We start from the raw sequence: 18,792 nt of genomic DNA, 5'->3' as shown, positions 1-18,792 counted from the left end.
CTCTGGTGTGAAGTGGCTGAGGCAGATTTCTGTCGGGGACCTACCCAGGTGTTGGACGGAGAACAAAACACTACGAAAAAATTACGACGAAGTCGGAGAAGGAAAACAAACAACAGCAAGAAGCAAGCATAGGAAACAACAACAACAACAACAACAAAAAAGGAGAGAGTGTTTGTGGGGTTTGCAGAGAAACAAACCACAATGATGGGGTATCATGGTGGCAAACGGGGGCATGGCAGGAGTCATCTGACAAGAATTGCAATATGGATCGCAGCAGTGTATATGATATTGTCTTTGTTTGTTTGTCTTTTGACGCATGCGGTGTACGTTGCTGTGGACCCTCCCCTGCCGTTACTAAATGTTCCTTTTTACGTCACTGCTGAATTTTTGCAACAGGGACAGAATTTGTTTCTTTCACGTAGTTCAGCCTGTGACGTGGAACAATTGGTGGACGCGTTTTGTACCCTTCAGGCAAATCGAACCTGTGAGTTTAATGTTACCTCAAAGAGCATGGGTGTAAGTCCACACTACGAAAAGAACGTTCCACCGCTCTATATTTGCTCTAGCGCCTTTTCTCAAGGGTACATACAATCGCTGCAATTGCATGTGATCGATGTCACTCCACGTTTTGTGGTCTTGGAGCGTTTGTCTACTGTGACAGTTGGGGATGCGACTCCTGTGGGAAGTATTTTTGGCTTTTTTAACGACGAAGATTGCACGGATTTCATTAAAAATATGCCAATAACAGTATTGAAAATACACCGAACTTTAAGCTTGACTGCCGGTGATGTTGGTGTCATTCATCTCTGCGCCCGGATTCCGTATGGCGATGATGGACTTTACTCCTCTTATATACCTGCGGCGACACTATTGCCTGTATCACCTTTTTCAGTGAGTGATACTAAGGCTCTTCGATACACCAAACAACTCTTTAAGTTAGACTCATTCAGTCAAATTCCATTTGCCAGTTTTTCTCTTTCTCCAATTTGTCTTCAACTCTTGCAGGAACCGGTAGGGGGTATTAAGTTGCAAAACATAATACTTCCCATTCTCGTCCCTAAAGGAGATTATTATCTCTGTACTGGATTACCTTATTACAAAAACCTTCGAGTGTACGTGCCTTCGAGCAACCTTATCACGGTTCAGGAGTACGGGTTGCAGCCACACACCATGTACGCCGGCTTGACTACCAAAATGGAACTTACATTGGATGCAGCGTCATTGGAAACTAATGCTACCGTTGCTACAGCGCTTTTTTTTTCTCCAGGTTGCAAAAAAGATCCAGTTATCTCTTGGAGTACGTCGAGAACATGGACTGTGACATTGCCAGGCTTGTACTACGCATGTGTGGCGGTTACAGACTCAAGCGGAAGCACCATGGCCTTGGCGGCTAATATTACGGTATTGGATGCACCAATAGCAGTTGTCTCACGATCTCCCGCTATCAGGGGAATTGATACTATAGTGACATTGAATAATCGTGAGGCGTCCGCTCCTGGAGTCATTACCGTTGGTTTATCACTGACGTCTGACTGTTTACAACTTGTTTCCAGGTCTGCAACGACAGAGACTGGAGATCAGGCCACGTTACGCGTTCCAGAAGATGCTCTTGAAACGATTTATCTCTGCGTCTCTACCCCTCTTTTCCATACGGGAGGGCATTTGGACGAGAATATTGATTATGGCTACATTTATTTTATCGAAGAAGTTACAACTCGATCCTACACTGTTTTCTACGATACCTTGTTTGTGGGAAAGGAAGGAACTGTTACATTGGACAAAGATGTGCAGTTTGAAGCAGGCACGAAAGGAATGTTTTCCAAGGACACAACATGTGAAACGATGGTTGGGGCCGAATTCTCGATGAATGAGACTGTACTGAAGAATGTGCTGTTTACAGATATTGGGGAGTATTCCCTCTGTGTAAAGCTTCTATATGCCTCAGCGTATGCTCACGTTGCTACAGTTGTAGTGTATGGTGCAGTAGAATTGGCCCCCACTTCCATCGTTGTGGGTGCCCTCACAAATGTGTCGGTGTCGTTGGTTCCTCCTTATGCTCCCGTGAAAATTCAAACCTCAAAAGACTGTAGTTTCGCACCAGTAGCTGAAGGGGTAGCAGACATGAATGGGGAATTAAAAATTCAGGTGTTTTACGCTAGACAGACAAAATTGACTGTATGTGTAGGGTATGGCGGGAGCAAGGATGAGGGAAATTGGAATATAATACCCGTTGGAGTTTTGCCAATTAGAGAGGTTCATGTCGCTCCAATGGCTGTGATTGTGTCCAAGGTAAACCGTGTGAACTTTATTGTACCTGATGCTACGTCTCTCACCGGATTCCAGGCATTTGTTCATGGAGCGGAGGGTTCGTGCCAATCACCTCCCACGGGGTCTGTGTTGCCTGTTAATGTCTCCAATAGAGGACGGGCATTTATTCTTTTTACACCTCCCGAAGCTGCAGTATGGGAGGTGTGTTTGGGAAATGAATTCAGCACTTTCAGAAGCATCGAAACCATTTTTTCTGTTGCACCGTTGGAAATGACTTCGAATCCGCCATCAGGCGCCGCTGGATTGCCGGTCAAAATGAAATTTGGTGGGTCATCATGGTCCGCTCTTAAGCCAATACTATTTTTTATTACGGACAATGTGAAATCATGCGCATTACCAAGCGACGAGGAAACTTTAATATTGGGGGAGGGCTCTATTAATGAAACCAATGGAGTTGCCGAACCGTTCGTGGTGACACGGACTGATGCACTGACTGTATGTGTTGGATGGGAAGATGACATTCAAAAATTTTTTGTCTATGGGGGTAGTGTAGCTATTGTGCCATTTAGGTCTTTTTCACGCTATGCCATTCGCACACAAAAGAATAACATTTTGGCATTTCCAGTGCTAGATGACGGTTCCTTATTTCTTGTGCCATGCCCCTCTAAAGGCATGTGTGGCGTCCCCATTTCGGCGACAGTCTGTTTACAAGCGACAGAACGCTACTATACAAGTCCATTGGTTCCGTTAAAAGGTGCGGCGGTCGGCCGCTATGTGTTGTGTCAAGAGGAAGCGAACGGAAAAGGGATTGTGGCTTCAACGGTTCCTATATTTGTTGTGGATCCGTTTTTGGTGACCATTTATGATACGATGGTGCGGCAATTTAGTGCAGCCAGGATAGGATTGTCTGGGGGTGATGTGGAAACACGTTCCGAGCCCATTACGGTTTTTACAATGCCACCAGGATTAAACTGTAATGAAACGGATGCACGAAGTGAAGAGTTTATTTTTGCTGCAGGAGTTTTTTTTGGGAATATCACCGTGACAATGATCACCCCCTTTGTGGAAGAAGTACAGTTGTGTGTAAAGGCCTCCCCAAGGGACATCTTTCTTGCAGAAGTGTTTGATCTTCTATCTTACATGACCCCCGCGACGGTGGTGACGGATCGCACAACACCTGTACTCTCAGGATTGTGGAAGGAAAATGTGGTGGCAAAACTCACTGCCCTACCGGACTGTGCGGGGAGTGTCATGAGCGTTCCACCCGCGCTCATCACGAACCACATCTCAGAACTTCGGGTGGATGGCTGCGAGGGTGGCAATGCGGATCTCAAAACTGTACATTACTGTGAAAGTCTAGATGGTGGCAGGGTTTTTGAATACCGTGGGGCGATGGCGCTAGTTCGTCTCCGGAGCTGTGACCCTGATCACCCCTCGGCGATTGCGCCCATCACAGTGCCACCTGGAAGGTTTATATTTAAATACGGAATCGATCGGGCCCGCTTAAAATTTTTCGCGCTATCGAAGAAATCGGATTGTCAGAAGTTGCCAATTGGTAAAAACTTTTTTTTACCGAGTTATGATGAGAAGTTAAATTTTTTTGTTTGCGTGAGTGTGAGGACCGATCCCGATTACGTGTTCACCACCGACTCTCCGACGCTTCAGGTGGACAACTTCAAGGCTTCACCGACATCTGTTCCGAGTGCGTTGGTGGCAGGATTTGGTGCCAAGTTGCGGGCGGAGTTGAGTTTAAATTATTGTACAGGTGAGAAAATGACATTTTTGAGTGACAGTGCGAGCTGCGGTAATGTTCTGACATTTTTACGTGGTCTTTCGGTGAACCCTTCCCGTGTATGGTTGTTTCTCTTGGGAGCGTCAGGACCGAGCTACGTGTGCGTTACGCCTCAAGGTGATGCCAGGAGAAAAGTGGCACTGGCGGAAATCCTTGTTGTCAATCCTCCCATACCATCGATGCTGGATCCAATACTCGTTCTTGGTGCTGCGTTTCACGCGACGTTACAGGTGGCAACAGTGAGTGGCCAAGCACAGTTGTACTCTTTGATTCCAGGGGAAGACGCGCAGTATGCGTTTGCATCTTTTTATACCACTTTCTTCCGCGGTATTTTTTTCTCGATTGATGCATGCAGAAGTGCTGTCAATGGGAGCAATGTGGTGTATGTTCGGGATACTGGACGCGTTGTCCTACCAACGAAGGATATACCGGAAGGAACAAAGTCCCTCTCGCTCTGTGCGGGTACTCCCGCAGGTAACCTCTCCGTTGTTGTGGACATTCAAATTTCTACCGCCGTCATTTACCCTACACAGTTTGTTGTTGGTGCGGATGCGGATGTGTTTATCCCACTTACCCCGAATGGAATATTTCACTTAAGACAAGATGACAACTGTCGGGGTGAGGAGGTTGTACCGTCCTTCACAACGAATAGTGAGGGTCGCGGGAGGCTGTTATTTCGACGCTCCTCAGATGCGGGTTTGCCCTCCGCAGGTCGATGGACGCTTTGCGTGGAAAACACGGGGCATAATGGCGTACCTCCATTTGATCAAGAAGGAATGGCGATGGCTGATCCTGGAGTGCCTTTACAGCCTCTTACCACGATTGAGGCATTTAACCCCGTGTATTACAATGTGCGTGGTACGGATATTATTGTTGGTGTTTCAAGTATTTTGTATTTGCTTGATGACCTAAAGGTTACCGACTTACGCCGTGGTTTTAGCACGGACAGGAGTTGCAAAGAGCAAGTGGAGTCCTATGGATTTTGGGAGCCATTGCGAGCCAGTACTGATCGTGGATTAGGCCGTATTATCGTTTACGCGGGTGAACCTACTCCCGCCTTGTACTTGTGTGCCACTGTTTCCGTGAACCGTTCTATTGTCTCTCTTCCTCGCCAGGGCGCAGTTCGGTTTTTGACACCAATTTTTGCTCTTCCATCAATTGTTCCGCGTTGTGAGCCTCTGCAGTTGGGCAAATGTGCGCCGCTGGATCCGTCGTGGTCAGGTAAGTTTTTTACGGTCATTGTGGGTGATTGCTGCAGTTTTGCGGATCGGTTGAACATTGTTGGAGTGATAGAACGGGGAAGTCGCAATTTGTGCACATTGAGAATGGATCCTAAAATGTTGGACGATGATCCCCCCCAAACAGAATACAGTGTATGCGCATGGGACTCACAAGATGCCTCATATTGCAGTAATCTGGGCCGTGTCAAAGTGAGTACCGATTCATGTACTTCTGATATCGGCACATCTGGCTCTCCTATGAGTGAAGAGGTGCTTATTTTAATTATTGTGCTCTCTGTGCTTGTTGGGGTGTTACTGATTGTATTTTTGATGTGCGTGACAGTCCGGTTTTGCCGGATGAAGGAGAAAAAGAAGAGGGAGGTTGTCTTGGCCTACCCGCAGATAATCGGGCAAGAATTAAACCCGCTGACGATATACGGTTCACCAACTGTGAGTCCTTTACCGATGCAAGAGGACCAATCGCTTGGCGCCGCAAATGGAGACCGATTTACCGGCTCATCCCAAACCCCCATTTCTGTTGGCACCTCCGTTGATCGCGCAATGGGCCAGTCGCCAGTGGGAGTGGGTTTGCGGGGAGTGACTTTGATGAATGTTTGGGAGAGCATTGAGTCGGACGAGCGGGATCAGGTTGCTCTGCAGGAGGCACGGGACCGATACAATTATCGTCTTGCATTCACCGAAGGAATAGAGCGCATGAGCCTGGAAGAGAAGGAGCAGGCGGTTCCCTTTGAATTGAGTAGTGATTGGGGCAACCCATTGGAGGCGGGTGATGAGAATGATTCCGCTTCTTTTCGTCGAGCATCAGCGCCGAGGGAAAAAGATGCGGAGGCATGGATGGATCCCACAGAGGGTCAGATGGAGAGTGAAGAGGGGGTGGCAGCGGAAGAAGGTTCGACAGTCGCTGCGTCATTTCTGCCACACAATCGTACGGATGCCTTCCAAAGCCCTCGTTCAGGGAGTTACACCACAAGGCAACGCTTCTATGACGAATGTCGATATCTCTTTGAGGGCGAGACGGTACGGCGGCAGCGTGTTGCGAACATGGCGGATGAGGAGTGGCATGATATTGTCGATGCGGAGTTCAACAGTTACGTTTTCCTACAGAAAAATTTCTCGGGAGCCACACTGCCAGAGCCATTACCGGAAACCACTGTTCTGCCCTTTGCTGCGGTTGTTGATTACCAAACAGACACCGAGAGTAGCAACAGACATTATGACTTTTGTTGTACCGATGAGGACGACATTTATGACGCACCCACCTTTCCGGCGCCGCCGCTGAATCATGGGAACAGTGGCGAGGTAAAACCTTCCTGCCGCGGTGGTGCACAGAGCGCGACCAATGCACTTACCGAGCGTGATGCCCATGTGGTGGCCGAGGCGGAGAACGATCAACAGTCCGGGGAGTTGACACTGCGTGATTCTACCTCTTCAGACACAAGGAAAACGGCTCAGTAATACACGCTTGATGAGCGAGTGCACCATTGCCAATGACAGCAATAATACGAATCACCAGAAATGACGATCATACGATGGCAGGTCCGTTGCGGTGTCACGTGTCTTTTTTTTTTTTTTTTTTTTATTTGGTCCCGCTGCGACGCCAAAATGCATCGAAGTCAAACAATTACACGAGCGAGAAGAAATAATACAAGATGACGACGGCTCCCTTCTGAGCAGCAGCCCTGCGTGCTTGGGAACTGTGAGTGGGAGACACCTCCTCAGCCGTGAGAATCCATGAGCTTCCGATGGACCTTGAGGAGGGAAATGCGGAAGAAACAACAAAAACAACAGAAAAAGGGGAAAACAACGACGGCGAGGCGATAATTTAAAGGAATGAACGGAGGCGGGGTGATGAGGGAGCGAAGACACGTGAGAAACAAAAAAGTAAACAAACAAACAAAAAACGGAGCGTGTGTGCGTGCGTGCGTGTATAGAGGCGCATGACTGCTCTTGTAAAGAAAGGGTACAATTTTTTGATATGCATGCAAACATTCCACCCAAAGCCACGGAGGCATAGATCCGTGATGAGAAACATTAACTTAAAATGAAAGGCAAAGACAAACAATTAAACAAAAACAAAAACAAAAAAACAAAAAAAACAACAAGAAAAAGAAAGGAAATAAAACAATTTATTATTAACGGTACACGATGTTACATGACATGATGCCATAATGTAATGTATACAAAGGTAATAAATATGCAGATTAATATTTGTTTATTATTTTATTTTATTTTATTTTATTTTTTTTGTTGTTGTTTTTCAGGTGGTGTCAAGAGGGGGGGGGGGGGGGGGGGGTGCCCTTTAAGTAACGTATCCGATTGTGCTCTTTCTTTCTTTCTTTCTCTCTCACTTATATATGTATTCGGATACAAATAAATATACACGCTGCTGTGCGCAACGTCACTGTAAGCAACCCTAAATAATATTGATATTATGAACCTCCCTCCCTCCAAAAAGAAAAAAAAATCTTTTTTTTTTTCCTTTTTTTTTTTTTTTTACTTTTTGATTGGAAGGAAAAAATTTCTACGTGTATTTGTTTTGTTTTGTTGGGCTTGCAATGTTGACTTTTTTTTTTTTTTTTTCTAAAATACTTGACGTGTTTAGTGAATTTATGAGAATATGAAATCCAAGCATTACAGAAAAAAAAAACAAAGGAAACAAGGAAGATGCAATAACGATATAAATTGAAGGGTTATGTATGAGTGGGAATGTAAAAGAACGAGAGAGAAATGGGTAGCCATTGTGTAGGTGGCATGTATCTACCCCTTTTATTTTTATTTTTATTTTTATTTTTATTTTTATGAGAGTTGACCTGCCCCATCTTTTTTTTTCTTTTTTAAATTATTTGTGCGTGTTTTACTGTGTGATGAGATGCAACAACGGGAACGTTTTTTGGGTTCCCATGTAGAAAGAAGAAAGAAATAGAAGGATGTGTGTATGCTTGTCTGTGGGTATATAAGTTGAGTTTTTTTTTCTTTTTTTTTGGTTTTTTGTCGCTTGCGGCAGTGTAACCAACCACTTATCGCAGAGTGGTGATGGGCAGAAGGCACAGGGGCAGCGGGCGGAGAGGGGAGGGAGGAGATGACAGGGATGGAGGGCAAATACGGTGGGGGAAGGGAACGGGGGGTGAAACTATCACCACCACCACCACCACCACCACTACTACTCCCTCCCTCCCTCTCTGCGAGTGCGCACAATTAATTGAGGAGGAGGAAAAACAAAAAAAAAAACAAAACAAAAACAAAAACAAAAAATAAGAAGCAAAAGAAAAAAAAAAAAAAGACCATTTCAGGAACTTATTTTCTGGGGGGTTATTCCCATACATGTAAACTTATATACATACACACACACATAAATACATACATACATACATATATATATAAATATATAAATAGATAGTTGTTATTTATTTGGTGGGGGATGGGGGAGATGAGTAAAGTTGATTTGGGGTTGTGAGTTTATTTAATTACTTAATTAAATTTATTTTTTTTTTTTACCATTTTTTTATTTCTGAAATTTTTTTTTTTTTTTTTTGTTTTGTTTTGCGTGTGCTTCTCCACATGATGTTTCCATGTGAAGAAAAACAACAACAACAACAACAAGAATGTGGAGAAAACACGGGTGCAAAACGCCTTTTGAAAGGATGTTGGGGAAAGGGAAAGAGAGAGAGAGAGAGAGAGAGAGAGAGAGAGGGGATGTCTCTCTCTCTTTCTTTTTTTGAGTGAGTGAGTCAAAAGCAAAAACAAAAAGCGAGGGGGAGAGCGATGGTACGGCTTTAACGGATGCCGGTGGCTGCTGAAGAGTTTCTTTTTTTTCTTTTTTTTTTTTTTTTTCTTTTCCATTACTGTACTCGTGACGCGTCCACTCATACGCATCACCGGTGTGGATCCCTGCTGCCTCGGCTGCTCGACTTCTGCTGGTGGTGGGGAAGCGAGGTTCTCAGATAGAAGGCAACAAGAGTAGGAAGGACGGGAAGACAAAAGGTGGCCAAGAAATGTCTACTGCTTTGAAGCGTCTCAGCAAAGAACTACGGGAGGCCTCGCTTAACCCGGACAGTGACATGGATCTGCATCTGCTCCACGCCGGCAGTCTATTCACGTGGGAGGCGGTTCTCCGTGGCCCCCCCGACACGCCCTTTGAGGGAGGGGAGTACCGTTTGCTTCTCCGCATACCGCAGGACTACCCGATGCTTCCGCCCACAGCGAATTTTGTAACAAAAGTGTTTCATCCAAATGTGAACTTTGACACCGGCGCCGTTTGTCTTGACATTCTGAAGAGTCGCTGGTCCCCCGCCTGGACTCTGAACAGCGTGTGCCGCGCCATTTTAAATCTGTTGGCAGAGCCGGAGCCAGACAGTCCTTACAACTGTGACGCGGGAAATCTTTTGCGGGCTGGTGACATGGAGGGCTACGCTTCACTTGTCCGGATGTACGCCATCATGGACGCCGGGGCCCCACTCTTTCCCGAGCTGGCGTAGCCCGTTGTGCCAGTCGGCTGGTGTGTGCATGCGGGGGCGTCTCGTTGATCATTTCTTTTTGTTTTTGTCCTCTTTCTTTATTTCTTTTTTTATCCTATCATTGGGATAAATGTACCTCGTGCGCAGGAGAAGAAGCGAAACGAAAAAGGGGGATAGAAAGAGAGAGAGAGAGAGTGTGTGTGTGTGTGTGGGGTGTGGGGTGTAGGGGGAGGAGAGGACTGGTTTGTTTGCGCATGTTTTATCCTTCTTTCTTTCTTTTTTCCTTTTTTCTTCTTCTGTTTGTTTGTTTATTATTGACGTTGCGTTCATGACACAATCAAAAAGGGGGTCTCACGTTGTTCTTGTGAGGGTGGGGAGGGCAGCCAACCTCACAAGACACGTCCTTCTGAAATTCCAGCAGCACTCCCTCTCTCTCTCCCTCCCTCCCTCTCTGTACATGACGATTCGCCCTACGATAGTCAAGTGGCATGTTTTGCTTCACATGAACGCGTTTTCTCACTCTTTTTTTTTTCTTCTCTCCTCTTCTTTTGTCTTGTCTTTGACTGTTTTAATTAATTAATTAATTTATTCTACAGTGAAGCGAAGACCCGAGCGCATATTTTATTTATTTTTGTAGGACGACAGTAGCCGTGGAACAAACAAACATACAAATACAAATACATATACATATATATATACGGAAAACAAAAAGCAAAAACAATAAGAAAAGAACAGTACGAAAAGAAAAAAACAAAAAACAAAAGAAAAGGAAAAAACAAAAAACAAAAAACAAAAAAACAACAGTAACCAGCGAAAAAAAAAAAAAAAAAATTCACACAGAAGGAGCGGAAGAAAGAAGAAAAAAAAAGAAACAAAAGAAAGGGATCAGAAGTAAGAGAAAGTACACGCAAAGCAAAACAAAAAACAGCAACAAAAACAAAACCAAAACAACAACAAACAGAGAAAAAGGAAAGGAAAAGAAAGAAAGAGAGAGAGAAAAGTTTTGGCGCACATACACCGAGGCATAAGAGATTGAAGTGGCATTTGGACGACACGCACGCAGTTTGCATCCACGTGAGTCACACCATCGCTGAAAAGTAAAGAGGGGATTGGAGAAACGACACACGCCAAATAAAAAAAGAAAAGGGAAAAGGGAAAAGAAGCAGCAGTTAGTGATTGAAAAGAGGAGCCGTCGAAACAGCAACTGAATCATCGAGAGGGGAAATAAACAGACCGGAGGAAGAAACAAACAAACAATAAAGGGGTGTGTGTGTGTATTATCAAACAAACGGGGAATTAGAGCACACGCACAAACACATAAAAAAAAAAAAGACTGAGAGAAAGAGAGAGGGTGATTGGAGCGAAGGAAGGGAGAGTGCAAGGCGCGGAAAGGCAAGTCTATCCAGAAACAACAATAAAAAAAAGAAACTAGTACCATAAGCTCGGCGTGGACAGCAAAGGATATATCTCTCGTAGGGGCCGAAAATACAGGGTTATATATATATAAATATATATACATACACCTCTTGTTACTTCCCCTTTGTGCGCAAGACCGTTACGATCCATGTGCGATTTTGATTACGAGAAGCTGTTCAGTCTGCGGCAGGATGATGACCTTGAGCTCCTACGCATTACAGAGGACCTTCAGCGGCAAATGATGGTTATAGATGACGATGACGATGAGGATATGAATAAAAAGAGTCTCGCTGCGGCAAATTCGCCAATATTGGGCTCGGCAGTAGGCAACGCAACGGGTGACAACAACAAAAGTAGCGCCACTGAGTTGCGAAGCGGGCAAGGCGCGAAGGGATTGTCAAATGCAACCATTACGCCTCCCCGCAACCCCCCGAGGACGTCTCGTTTGATGGAACCAATAGAGGGGCAAAGCTTTTCTAGCAGCCACTCCAGGGGACATCCACAACTGACATCAAGTGGCCCACAGACACCCACTCAAACTTCAAACGAAAATTCTAATCCTCGTTTGCCAGTGCTTACGGTTGCGCCGGCCCCACCTAGTGAACTTAGCGGTCTGAAGATGGCGCCGGCTTTGGTGCAGGACGCGGTTCCCAAGCCATTGCCGCCGTATTCGCATCAAGAAGAATGCCCTCCGCCATACGGATGGGTGGGCGGCGTTCCGGCGAAGCAGCCGCCCGGGGTGACGTCGATGCCTCAAAACCATCAAACTGTTCCAGCACAAAATCTCCGTCCAGGGCCTACTGCTCATTCAATTCCCCAGTTGCCGTACGCCACATATGGCTCAAATGCCCAGATCTTGCCACCGAATGGTTTCCCTGCAGGTTTACAATCACGGCCAATGGTATTGCAACCACAGTCTCAGTCTCAGCCTCAGTCTCAGCCTCAGCCGCAACAGCAAATGCAACCGCAAATGCAGCCGCAACTGCAGCCGCAGCCGCAGACGCAGCCGCAACCGCAGCCACAGCCACAGCCGCAACTACAACTGCAAACGCAACCGGTGGCAAATGGTGCCATGGTACAGCCGCTTAACGTGAACCAACAGCCACCAGTTCTCCCACAATCCCTTTCGCATTCGTTAGAGTCTTCAGTCCAGCAAGATCAGCATCAGTCACAGTCTCAGACGCAACATGTGACGGGAACTCTTCCGCCAGGTTATGCACAGGTATTAGTCCCTGTTCGAACCGCTGATGGAACAACGGGCTACCAGTTAATGATGCTTTCTACACAGCATATTTCCCAGGGAGCCGGCAGCTTCTCTCCCACGCTTGTCCAAGCCCAAACGGAGCAACAGCAATTACAACAACAGCCACGGCCCCATCCACAGCCACAGCCACAGCCGCAACAATCACAACAATCACAGCAACAGCAGCAGCAACAGCAGCACCAACAGCAACAGCAACAGCAACAGCAACAGCAGCTCCAAGCAATGTTGCAATATATGTGGCAGCCACCATCACAGGCGCAGAGTCAACATCAGTATGTGTCCCAACAACCGCAACCGCAACCGCAACCGCAACCGCAGCAGCAGCAACAACAGCAACAACCAGGCTCCATACCACAGCAGTTTTTAACGCCACAATACGCTAACATTGCCTCGGCGCCGCAGCGTTATGCGCTTGTTTCTGCTAACGGTCAACAGCAGTATCTTATGGCTTTGACTCTTAATCCGCTCCAACAGGTTCACCAGCAACAGCAACATCAGCAGCAGCAACATCTTCAACAGCAAGCTCAACAGCAGCAACTTCAGCAGCAGTCTCATCAGTTTCAGCAGCAACTGCACTCTGCAAGACCTGTATATCTTACGAGTCAACAGCCGCAACAGGTGTTTACCACCTCGATGATTTCTTCCGGAATGCCTCCTGGGTACCGGTTTAATTAACACCTGTTTCGTAAGAAAAACGCCACACACAAAAAAAAAAAAAAAAGGAGAAAATGAGCTGAGGAAGAAACGATTGGATTGATGACCACAAAGAAGTTGGATTGCTCATAGAAAGGGGAACTGGTCTATCGGATATGCTTTCACTTGCAAACGGGGGTGGAGTGGTGTTAGACCGAAATATCTTTTTTTTTTTTTTTTTTTTTTTTTTGTGTGTGTGTGTGTGCGTGTGTTTCATTGCGTGTACTTTTTAAATGTGTGTATATATTTGTATGTGTTTGTATGTGTTTTTTCGGCTGTCGATATGCTGTGATTACGCAGCGGTGAAGGGAGGGCCAGTCCGCGTCGCAAGTACAGAGTACAATGAGATGAGACGGAGCTCCAGAATGCAAGGCTCAAAGAAGCTACGGGTGGGAAACGTATTATGTTGCAAGAAAAACAAAACCAAAATACATGTGAGTGCTAATAGGATGTGTATTGTGACAGACCTTATTTGTGTCTGTGAGTATGACGTCCTCTATGAAGAATAAATATGCGCAAGAAGGGAGGGGACTGCGTCCAGCAGACTCAGGGCGCACCACCTGGAAAGGACCACAAATGGGTAAAGAAATGGAGGAGGTGTGGGCGAGGAATACAGAGGAGGCAGAAGGGTCATGAAAAGCAAACAAAAAATGAACACCGAGAAGAGAGAGAGAGAGAGAGAAAAAAAAAGGTGGTGGGTGGTGGCTGGGGGAAAAAACAAAAACAAAAACAAATAATTTGTTTTTTTTTTTTCTTTTGTTTTGTTTTGTTCGGTGACTTTTTTTTTTTCTTTTTTCTTCTTTTTTGTTGATTTTCTTTTCTTTTTTTTCCTAAAACGTATTTTTTCTTTTTTTCGTTATATCACCACTCTTTGAATTTCAGTTTCCCTTTTTTTTTTTTTTTCTCTTTTCTTTTTTCTTTTTTGCGTTTCTTTTTCTTTTTTTTTTTTTTTTTTTTTTTTTTTTTAGGCAGGTGCCTCTCAAATAAACGCCTACGCATTTATACATGCATGCACGCATATATAAATGAAAATATAAATAAATATGTATGCACAGAGACAGAGGAACAGAGAGAGAGAGAGAGAGAGAGAGAACTGTGATGTTATGTGAGTATTTACATCCACAGGGAGGGGAGGGGAAAAAAAAAAAAAAAAGAGTGGTGCGGGCAAACATGTCACGAGAACTCCACACATCTGCCCGGAAGAGAAATTGTTATATATTTATTTATATCTATTTAATACCTTCCCTTTTTTTTTTTTTTTTTTGCATTTGTGTGAACTTAAACCGATAAAATATACATACATGCACATATATATTTATATATATATATTTATAAAATTATATGTATTCTTGTCCGCCCATCCAACGCTCGGGAACCAAAAAGATTAGAGAGAAGTATGAAGAGAAAGAGAACAACGCACCCTCGAATTGCGGTGCATACAAACGCACACATCCGCATTAAGAAGGAAATAATGAGAAGAAACAAAACAAAACAAAAAACAAAAACAAAAAAGGGAGGTGAAGAGGGAAATGGAGGGTGTGTGTGTGTGTGTGTGTGTGTGGGAATCGCGAGGGCATGCTGGCTGAAGCAATTTCCCCCTCCTTCTCCACCCCTTTCAGAAAAAAGAGGAAATGAGTGCAAGCGAACATGACCAATGCAATATATATATATATTATTGCTAAGCGTGATGGATGGGGTGTTGCGCATCCGTGTGTGTGTGAGTGTGTGCAAGCGAGGCGTCTGTTGAAGAAAAAAAAAGAAAAAAGAGCGAGAGGGTTCTCTGAGTTTTTGTTTGGTGAATGGCGGTTTTGATTTTGTGTTTTCAGCACAATTTCCTTTTCTTTTGGTTTCTTTTCTTTTTTTTTTTGGTTTCTTTTTATTATGCAAATTTTTTTCTTTTTTTTTTTCTTCTTTTCTTTTCTCTCAATTGTCGATTTATTCATCATTTTTTTTTTTCTTTTTTTTTTAAATTTAATTTTTAATTTTTTTTATTTTTCATGCGACTTCCCCCCCCCCCTTTTTTTTTTTTTTGTCCTCTCGCCCAACGTGTATTTCCCTTCCGTTTTTATTCTTTTTTTTTTTCTTTTCTTTTCTTTTCTTTCATTGTTCTTCTCTCCTCCCCCCTTTTTTAATCTCCCTTTTTTTTTTTTTTTTAATTTTTAGTGTTTTTTTTTTCTTTTTTTTTTTTTTTTTGGGGGGGGGGGCTCCTTCTCGTCGGGGCGGCTGTTTTTTTTTTTTTTTTTTTTTTCTAACAAAAATAAAAATAAAAAAAAGTACGCCGTGCATCCGCGCAATGTACATGTATGTAAGAATGTAAGGACGAAGGGGGGGTTTGCGGTCCACGTGTACATGCGTACACCTCTACGTACATGTGTACACCTCTACGTACATGCGTACACCTCTACGTACATGCGTACACCTCTACGTACATGTGTACACATTAAAATATAAAATATAAAATATTAAATGTATACACAAATACATGTATGTTCTTTTTTCCTTTTTTTTTTCTTTTATGTTGTTGTTGTTGTTGTTTGTTTTTATTTTATTTTTAAAATATATTTATATTTTGTGCATGTCTTCCATGGGGAGATGAAGTTATTGCTTGTACATATCTACCTATCTATCTGCCTATCTGCCTATCTATCTGACTCTCTCTATATTTATATATTTATTTATATGTTTATATGTAAAAAGCACGTTATTGCGTGTTGGGAACCGCGTTGCGGATATTAATATTTTTTTTTTTTTTTTTTTTTTTTTTTTCAATTTTTGTTTGTTTGTGTGGAGGGGAAAACAAACCCCCTTCTCCTCAGGAGAGAAAAGAAAAGAAAAGAAAAGAAAAAGAGGGCCTGAGCCGTCATCCCTCGCCCCCATGCGCATAGAGACACACACGCAGCCTGCATGTGGCCGTGATGGATGAGTGAAGGCATGAAAGAGAGGGAGGGGGAAGGCAACCAAAAGAACGGCAGAAAAAAAGGGAAAGGAAAAAAACAAACGAAAAAAACTTGAGGCCTTTGATTGGCGGAGGGACGGTGCTGCATTGCGGCATTTCGTCACCTGCGAAAGAGAAAGGAAGAAGAAACAAAATCTCAGTCTTCTTTTTTTTTTTTTTTTTTTTGCCATCGGTTACTTTTAGACAGTAATTAATTTACGTGAGGTGTGTGGAGGGATTGTGCGGCCCAATTTGAAGGGGGTCGGAGGATAGTAGCACTTATTGGTTAACTCCTCTGCTTTTTTTTTTTTTTTTTTTGTTTCGTCCCACCCCCCCGATGACGACTGCCCTCCACGCGGCGAGGGGTTTGGCGGCTGCGGGGCCTTCTTTTAAAGGACTGCCACTTTTGTGCGTTCACAGCGACCCCGGCCATCGTCACATTTGTGTGTGTGTGTGGGGATGTTGGGTGCAATGAACCAAACTGCCATCTCTCCCTCTTTCTCTTTCTCCTTTTTTTTTTTTTTTTGTTTCTTTTTTTTCTTGTTTTTTAATTTTCATTGATTATTAGTCACCGAGACCCTGTCCAAATGGGGACGGCTGCAAAAGCAATAACAGAAGGAAATAACAAAAGAAAAAGAAAAAGAAAAAAACAAAAAAACAGAACTCGTATTCTCTTTGAGTATACATTGCATGAACCGTTATGTGTGGCTTTTTGTTGTTTGTTGGTACCGTCATAACTAACAATCGTCTTTTTTTTTGTTTGCATCCGTAACGCCTTTGCTCCCTCTTCTTCCTTCTCCTTTTATTCTTCTGTACGGGAGACAAAAGAGAGCGGGAGCGAGTGGGAAAAGGCGTGAGGAGGATGAATAAATAAATAAAAAATATAAATGAGGTGAAGGAATGCCGCGGTCCTGCTTTGAGTTTTGTGTTTGTTTTGATTGTTTGCGTTTTTTTTTTTTTTTTTCTTTTTTTTTTCCTTTTTTTCTTTTGTTTGTTCAATTAATTGTGGAGGCAAAGATGAGAGTTTATATGTCTTTTCTTTTCTTTTCTTTTCGTTTTTTTTTTTTTTTTTTCTTGTGGAAAAGGGAGTGGAGGGAAGTTTAAAGACATCCGCAGCAGCAGCAGCAGTGGGTGGGCGGGCGAGCAGCAAAAAGTGAGGAGAAAAAAAAAAGAAAAAAAAAAAGAAAAAAAAAAAAAGGATGCGGGGTATGCGTGTGCGGGCCTCTCTCTCTCTCTCCTTTTGTGTGTCTGTCTGGTCTCTCTGTGTGTGTGTGTGTGTGCTCTTGATTTTGTTGTTGTTTCTCTCTTGGAGGAAGTTGTTGTGCGGGTTGTGGGAATATTTCCGTTCCCTCCAACCCTTTTTTTTTTTTTTTTTTACTTCTGCTGCTGCTGCCGTTGTTGGTTTTGTTGTTGTTTCCCCTTCACTCCTCCACCCCCCCCTTAAGTGTAACTAATCTTAAATAACCCTCCCCTCTTTCTTCTGTTTTTTTCTCTTTTTCTTTTCTTTCCCATCCATTACGCTCTCTCTCTTCATTCATTGATAGTGATTCTTTTTTCCTTTATTGTTATTATTATTGTTGTTGTTACTTTAATTCCTTGTGTTTGTTGGTTTCTGACATCTTTTGATGTTTTTTTTTTTTTTTTTTTTTTTGGTTTTTGTCTGTCTGTTTTTGGTTTCCTTTTTTTTTTTCTTTTCTTTTTCTGCGTGTGTCTTTTTTTCTTCTTTTTTTTTTTTTTTTTTTTTCTGGTTTGGTCTGGTGTCTCTTGAAATATTTATCAGAAAACAACAAAACGAAAAACAAAAAACAAAAAAAAAAGTAATGGATTTTTTATTTTTACTGTTGTTTGCCGTGTAGTTTGGTTGCGTGTGCATCTTCGACTAAAGGAGGTGTGTGTGTGTGGCGGGTGGTGTGTGGCGGGTGGTGGGTGGCGGGTTTTCTGTTTGGATGTTATGTATCTTTCTGGGTAAAGTGAAGAAGAAGGCGGAAAGCTCTGCACACATACGCGTATATGTTTATCAGTTATGTGTCCCGTTACCGTTACATGCACACACACACACAGAGAGAGAGAGAGAGAGAGATAAATATTTATATATTTATAAAGGTCCTCACTGTAAGTGTGTGACTCTACACTTATAATTCAACGTGTTGTGTTTATTCATTCATTCATTTTTTTTGCTTTTTTTTTGCTTTTTTCCCCCTCCCTGGCGGCTTGAGTGGTTTGTGTTTGTGGGTGTGGGGTGTGGTTTGTGGGGAGGGGGCGGGCGCTTGTTTGTTTTTTGTTTTGCGTACACGTAATGAGTGCTCACACGAGGGGTGCTATGAACGGGGGAGAGGGGGAGAGGAGTAGGGAAAAAAATTTTTTTTTTTTTTTTTTTTTTTTTTTTATGTAATCCCGCGTGACGGTTGTGTGAAGTGTGTGAGGGCTTTAATGTTGTTTTTTCTGCCGTGTGTTGCTTCTTTTTTTTTCTTTTTTTTTTTGTTGTCCCTCCACCCCCCTCTCCCCCTTTCACCCCCCATTCTTCTCCTTCTTTTCACTGTAATGTTTTCCGTCTGTTTTTTCATTTCTTTTCCCTGTTTGTTTGTTTGTTTGTTTGTTTCCTTTATGTGCATTCGTCCCCACAGCCCTCACAGCGGGGCGGCACACTGCCCCAAAATGTGTTCCCACCCACCCTGATTTTGATGCACGGAAATCCACATTTGCATCTTTTTTTTTTTTTTTTTTTATTG

General features: G+C 43.6%; 3 protein-coding genes across 3 annotated transcripts, besides 65 other annotated features; all 3 read left to right on the top strand.

Moving 5' to 3' along the window:
* Positions 1–18,792: part of a sequence feature (heterozygous, Esmeraldo-like haplotype) that runs on past the window's edge.
* Positions 135–157: a microsatellite.
* On the top strand, positions 202–6,756 carry Tc00.1047053508569.70 (hypothetical protein, conserved; the record flags this gene model as incomplete). Its single annotated transcript, XM_808742.1, has 1 exon — positions 202–6,756. One exon carries the CDS (start codon positions 202–204, stop codon positions 6,754–6,756), a length of 6,555 nt encoding a protein of 2,184 aa, XP_813835.1.
* Positions 6,860–6,883: a microsatellite.
* Positions 7,366–7,413: a microsatellite.
* Positions 7,517–7,558: a microsatellite.
* Positions 7,575–7,594: a microsatellite.
* Positions 7,624–7,646: a microsatellite.
* Positions 7,768–7,803: a microsatellite.
* Positions 8,066–8,101: a microsatellite.
* Positions 8,431–8,465: a microsatellite.
* Positions 8,513–8,580: a microsatellite.
* Positions 8,618–8,697: a microsatellite.
* Positions 8,779–8,843: a microsatellite.
* Positions 8,882–8,901: a microsatellite.
* Positions 8,951–8,991: a microsatellite.
* Positions 9,103–9,137: a microsatellite.
* On the top strand, positions 9,294–9,776 carry Tc00.1047053508569.20 (ubiquitin-conjugating enzyme E2, putative; the record flags this gene model as incomplete). The annotated part of the gene is made up of 1 exon (XM_808741.1): positions 9,294–9,776. The coding sequence occupies one exon, from the start codon at positions 9,294–9,296 to the stop codon at positions 9,774–9,776; it is 483 nt and encodes a 160-aa protein (XP_813834.1).
* Positions 9,903–9,950: a sequence feature (CT-rich).
* Positions 10,013–10,068: a sequence feature (GA-rich).
* Positions 10,179–10,208: a microsatellite.
* Positions 10,267–10,315: a sequence feature (GA-rich).
* Positions 10,322–10,345: a sequence feature (AT_rich).
* Positions 10,421–10,454: a microsatellite.
* Positions 10,457–10,586: a sequence feature (T-rich).
* Positions 10,665–10,713: a sequence feature (T-rich).
* Positions 10,719–10,754: a sequence feature (CT-rich).
* Positions 11,250–11,275: a microsatellite.
* On the top strand, positions 11,320–13,110 carry Tc00.1047053508569.10 (hypothetical protein, conserved; the record flags this gene model as incomplete). Its single annotated transcript, XM_808740.1, has 1 exon — positions 11,320–13,110. One exon carries the CDS (start codon positions 11,320–11,322, stop codon positions 13,108–13,110), a length of 1,791 nt encoding a protein of 596 aa, XP_813833.1.
* Positions 12,515–12,585: a microsatellite.
* Positions 12,589–12,649: a microsatellite.
* Positions 12,718–12,775: a microsatellite.
* Positions 12,913–13,010: a microsatellite.
* Positions 13,293–13,317: a microsatellite.
* Positions 13,318–13,340: a microsatellite.
* Positions 13,842–13,862: a microsatellite.
* Positions 13,866–13,957: a sequence feature (A-rich).
* Positions 14,017–14,094: a microsatellite.
* Positions 14,146–14,173: a sequence feature (AT_rich).
* Positions 14,182–14,220: a microsatellite.
* Positions 14,340–14,367: a sequence feature (AT_rich).
* Positions 14,420–14,462: a microsatellite.
* Positions 14,612–14,639: a microsatellite.
* Positions 14,665–14,689: a microsatellite.
* Positions 14,960–15,050: a sequence feature (A-rich).
* Positions 15,073–15,124: a sequence feature (A-rich).
* Positions 15,191–15,321: a sequence feature (A-rich).
* Positions 15,355–15,376: a microsatellite.
* Positions 15,568–15,596: a sequence feature (AT_rich).
* Positions 15,622–15,675: a microsatellite.
* Positions 15,676–15,699: a sequence feature (AT_rich).
* Positions 15,741–15,807: a microsatellite.
* Positions 15,867–15,894: a microsatellite.
* Positions 15,943–15,973: a microsatellite.
* Positions 16,062–16,135: a sequence feature (CT-rich).
* Positions 16,227–16,249: a microsatellite.
* Positions 16,561–16,612: a sequence feature (A-rich).
* Positions 16,664–16,726: a sequence feature (T-rich).
* Positions 16,929–16,952: a sequence feature (AT_rich).
* Positions 17,011–17,056: a microsatellite.
* Positions 17,096–17,139: a microsatellite.
* Positions 17,225–17,260: a microsatellite.
* Positions 17,692–17,807: a sequence feature (A-rich).
* Positions 18,123–18,143: a microsatellite.
* Positions 18,144–18,165: a sequence feature (AT_rich).
* Positions 18,422–18,449: a microsatellite.
* Positions 18,638–18,662: a microsatellite.
* Positions 18,770–18,791: a sequence feature (AT_rich).

Source organism: Trypanosoma cruzi, genomic scaffold, assembly GCF_000209065.1.
Source record: "Trypanosoma cruzi strain CL Brener 1047053516921 genomic scaffold, whole genome shotgun sequence".
In the NCBI taxonomy this organism is placed as follows: Eukaryota; Euglenozoa; class Kinetoplastea; order Trypanosomatida; family Trypanosomatidae; genus Trypanosoma; species Trypanosoma cruzi.
This window is presented reverse-complemented; position numbering and strand designations above follow the sequence as displayed.